The 4,572-nt window shown below is 36.9% G+C and overlaps 1 protein-coding gene across 1 annotated transcript; it reads right to left on the reverse strand.

Annotated features, from left to right (window-relative positions):
• Positions 1 to 259: 259 nt before the first annotated feature.
• Positions 260 to 4,328, reverse strand: LOC131314058 (uncharacterized). The gene is made up of 2 exons (XM_058342553.1): positions 3,639 to 4,328; positions 260 to 535 (listed from the first exon to the last, which is right to left on the reverse strand). The coding sequence occupies exons 1-2, from the start codon at positions 4,326 to 4,328 to the stop codon at positions 260 to 262; spliced, it is 966 nt and encodes a 321-aa protein (XP_058198536.1).
• Positions 4,329 to 4,572: the final 244 nt, after the last annotated feature.

Below are 4,572 nucleotides of genomic sequence, written 5' to 3' on the forward strand. Positions count from 1 at the left end.
CACGACGAGTTTTCATGTTTTGAAAGCTTTGCTTGAGAGTTTCATTGTCAATGCTTTTACATATGTCTCTCTCTATATATGCAACCATGCTATCACTTGTCCATTCATCACTCATTCGGTTGCGCCATTGATTCTTCACATAATTCATAGCCGAAAATGTCCTCTCAACTGTAGCAGTCGCAACTGGTAAAGTAAAAGCCAAAACTAAAAGCAAATAGACCAATGGATAAGCTCGGTGTCTTTCAATCTCCACCATTTTCTATGCAAGATCACTAATTCCATGCAAGCTTGAAAACTCAATGGTAGTGCGCATATCATCAATGTAATTATCAAGTTGATCATCAAGTATCATGAGGTCCATAGAGGAAAAATCTTGCGGATACAATTCAGCCATATGGATAAATTTTTTCTTGTCAAAAGAAGAGAACAAGTTAGATGGATTCAGACATGCCATACATAGAAGTAACTCCGTAGTCGATTCAGGGAAATGAGCATCAAGTTCAATAGCTTGCATATCAATAACGGAGTTGAATATCTTAAAGCGGAAATGATGTAAGTTGTCACCTTATGAGCTTTGCGCCTCTTTCCCCCTTGAGGTACAAACAAATCATCCATATTGGGAACAACTATTTCATATTTTTCACAAAAAGATGATGTAACATTCAATAGAGTGATCCACCCACTCTCCCTCTGTAACGCCCCGAATTTTGGGTACGTTAAAGAAGACATTTTATTATAAAAACAAAGTGAGTCTGGCTCATTATTACATCATAACTCTCATGAGAGTACTTTTATTACACAAGGGAAGGGAACTAAGGTTCCTAACTACAGCTCCGTCTGCTCCTTCATCTGAGCCAGCTCTTCAGCTCCAAAGGCCTCTAAGATGTATTGCTCACCTTGATCATCTATAAAGTCTGACATATTATACCAGCGTCGCTACCGATATAATATGTCAGGGTCACCAAAGGTAACACCATGAGCTACAAAAGCTCAATAGAAAAATTCTTACCCACCTATCTTAACTTACAAACAATAGGTTATAATAAAATATCGATTTTCACATGATACGTGTGTACACTGCTACAAAATACAATATCAATAACACATCCGCAATCGCTATATAACTATCGTTGGTGTCCAAGATTCTCTGAGTTTCTCCTACGCAACTCATCGTAGACCGTGTCTCCATTTTCATATACAAATCAACATTTCCCAAAATCATTTGTTTAACACACCCAACCTCGGTAGCGCCGCGCCGGTCTTCCGAATATCCTCACAATGGTTCTGCCGCGCCGGGTTCCCATTGGCACACACACACACAACTCACATTATGCACCAAAATCGGTCATAATGTAGTTTCAAAAATAATTCTTTCCTCGAAATACATTTCCTTTCATTAACCACACTCTAGGTGCCATGTTTTTACTTTCTCGGTTCTCGTGTCTCGATTCCATGCAAAGACTCCGCGGTAGGACAAAAGTAAGCATGAATCATTCATTGTAATCTAACAAGATCATCCAACTCCATAATATACCACAAGTAATACAATCAATTTATGTATACCATTTCAAACTCCTCGAAATATCAAAATACGAATACTTCGATGCAAATAGTAAAGTTTTAACTTTCGAAAAACCGTTCTTTCTTGGAGATCAAAACAACATACGTTATACTTGAGATGGAAAGTAAATAAAGATAACCTACTTCCTACTTGGGATGGAAGATAAGGAGATCCTACCTTACTTCTTGGCGGTAGTAACGGCTTACGGACGGCAATCGGTGGTCGGACGGAGTAACTTCCTACGGTGGTCTTCCGGTAGCTTCGAAAAAGAAGGTTTCTCTCGAAACTTGATCTTGACTAAACTACTTAAACTTTTTGGATCGAAGGGTGGTCGAGTGACGGCTTAGTGGTGGCTTTGGATGAGTTTCTTGAAGAACACAAGAAAAAGTCAAGAACAAGAAGAACAAAGAAAGAACAAAGGATTTCTAGAGAGAGAAGTTGAAGAATGAAAAGGTGTGAGTTGAATGGCATGGGAATGGCTCTATTTATAGCCAAAACTTGAGCTCCCTCTCTCTCTCTAAGGCCGGCCCCCCTCTCTCTCCATACCTCAATTTTTGACACTTGTCATGCAATCTTTGAAAGATCAAAGGCCAACCCTAGGCTTGCATGGCTAGGATTTGTACCTTGGATTTGATTTTGGAAGATTTGATGGAGGGAAGGCTAGGTTGTACAAGATTTGGTGTTTAAATAATTATAGAAGGACAATGAAAGGATAGATCTTGGCTAGGAAGAATATATGGCCAAGGATTTGAAAGATGTAAGAAGATCATGGTGGTACAACCCAAATCTCCTCTTTCTCTTCTCTCTCCCTCCTCTCTCTCGGCCAACTCTCTCTCTCTCTCCCCTCTCTCTCTCGGCCTCTCATTTCTCTCTCTCTCCCTCCTCTTCTCTCTTGCACAAGTACACACACACACACATATATATACTATTATGTACAAGAAAGACATAAAAAAATATTATGCACTTTTGGTACTTTGAATCAAAGAGATTTTAAAGCCAAGATTTTCTCATTAAACAAATAAATAAGCACATGTGTACTAAGTCATTACTTAATCATCCAAGTACACATATTATATATACATAGGTACTTATGTAATCTAAGGAGATCATCTCCCCATTAAATTAATCCAATTGAGTACAAAACCCCAATATAAAAAAAATACCAAGGTACTTAGGGAATCTTAGGCTTTGAAATCCAAAAGTACCTACATAATATAATATAGGTACCATGTCACATGGAAATTAGGAAAAATGACTAGTTTATTAAATCCTAGTACTAGTTGAAAGAATAACTCTATTACCCAATGGATAATAAAATTCCTAATATTTATTGTCCAATGGACAAAAGTAATAAGGAAAGTTTTATATTAAAATAACCAAAATGTCCTTCAAAGTATGTGAACAAATGCCTTATATTTAAATATAGGTGTGGTACCAAGTACCCCAATTAAATAAAAAGGCTAGGATTCTTCACATTAAATAATAATAGAGTACAAGTACTAGTTTAATCAATAAAGTACTTTAGAAATCTAGGGTTTAGATATACCCCAATATTTTAATGCATAAAAGTACATGGGAATCCAAATCTTGATTAAAACCTTGTACCTTGTTGGAAGATTAGTGCTATTACCCAATGGGTAATAGTTTTCCTAGTGGTTAATAACCAAAGGATAATAGAGGGGTGAGAGAATACCCAATAAACAAAGAATAAATGTACTTGCACATGTGTTTAAAACATATAAAATATTATATTCATGTACTAATCCACATATTTTAATAGGAGGCCTATTATCCAATGGACAAATATTACCCTAACTTCTATTGACCAATGGGTAATGGTAAAACGGTTCAAGAGGTTCAAAAGGTTCATCTAGTAACTAGGTTAGTTTGGTTCCATCAACTAGTTGGTTAGAAACTAACTAAATTGGTCAAGTAGGGTTTCTAGTCGAGAGTTAACAAATGACCAAAATCTAACTATGATGAAAATAAACAAGAAATCATATAGCCACTCAAGAAAAAATAAGTAATTTGAAATAACAACGAGATTTTTATTCGATGAAAATCGGAGTTGTTACACCCTCATTGTTTGGAGCCGTCCTTTCGACAATTGAAGTAAAGCTATAGCATTAACAATATCTTGATCTTCCCTGTGGAGTGCTTGCGATAAGTCATTTGTAATTCCCAATATTGTTCTCATCATATGAAGATATAAGATAAATTCAAAGGATTGCATTGACTCCAACAAAGAAGTTGCTTCTAATCTTTGTTCTAAGTATGTATCATCTTCCTCGACTATTTCAAGCACACCAATCGCCGACGCAAACATACCCATTAACCTAACCAAAGAACTATAATGAGAGCTCCAACGTGTATCCCCAGGCCGCTTGAGACTAGTTTCTTGGTTCAACCCTCGCCCACTTTCAATCTCTCCAAGATTAAGCGCTTTAACAACTCTTTCCACTTTATTTTCTCTAAGAATGTCTCGTCGCTTGCATGATGCTCCAACAACGGTCCCAACTTTAGAGACTAACTGAAAGAGATATCCAATAAGATCATCTTTCATCGCCACAACTACAATAGCTAATTGTAATTGGTGTGCAAAACAATGAACATAATATGCATAAGAATTCTCTTTTAGTATGAGTGCTTTGAGACCATTTATCTTACCTTGCATATTGCTAGCACCATCATAACCTTGCCCCCTCAGTTTTCCAATACTCAATCCAAGTCTACAAAATAAATTATCCACAGCTTTCTTGAGCGACATAGCACTAGTATTAGGAACATGTTCAACACCTAAAAAGCGCTAAATCACATGACCCTTCTTATCAACATACCGAATTGCAAGTGCCATTTACTCCTTGATTGAATTGTCACGGGCTTCATCAACCAAAATAGCAAAAAGTGCATCACCAACATCTCTAACAATCACATTAACAGCTTCACGTGCAGCCACGCACACAATGTCTTTTTGGATCTCAGGAGAAGTCAACTTATTATTTTGTGGAGCA

The sequence above is a fragment of the Rhododendron vialii genome, chromosome 13a, assembly GCF_030253575.1.
Source record: "Rhododendron vialii isolate Sample 1 chromosome 13a, ASM3025357v1".
Lineage (NCBI taxonomy): Eukaryota > Viridiplantae > Streptophyta > Magnoliopsida > Ericales > Ericaceae > Rhododendron > Rhododendron vialii.

Coding starts and splice junctions, on each gene's coding strand:
- LOC131314058 (XM_058342553.1), bottom strand. CDS start 4,328: ATGTCGCTCAAGAAAGCTGTGGATAATTTATTTTGTAGACTTGGATTG. Junction 536..3,638: donor GACGGCTCCAAACAATGAGG/GTGTAACAACTC, acceptor TTCCGCTTTAAG/ATATTCAACTCCGTTATTGA.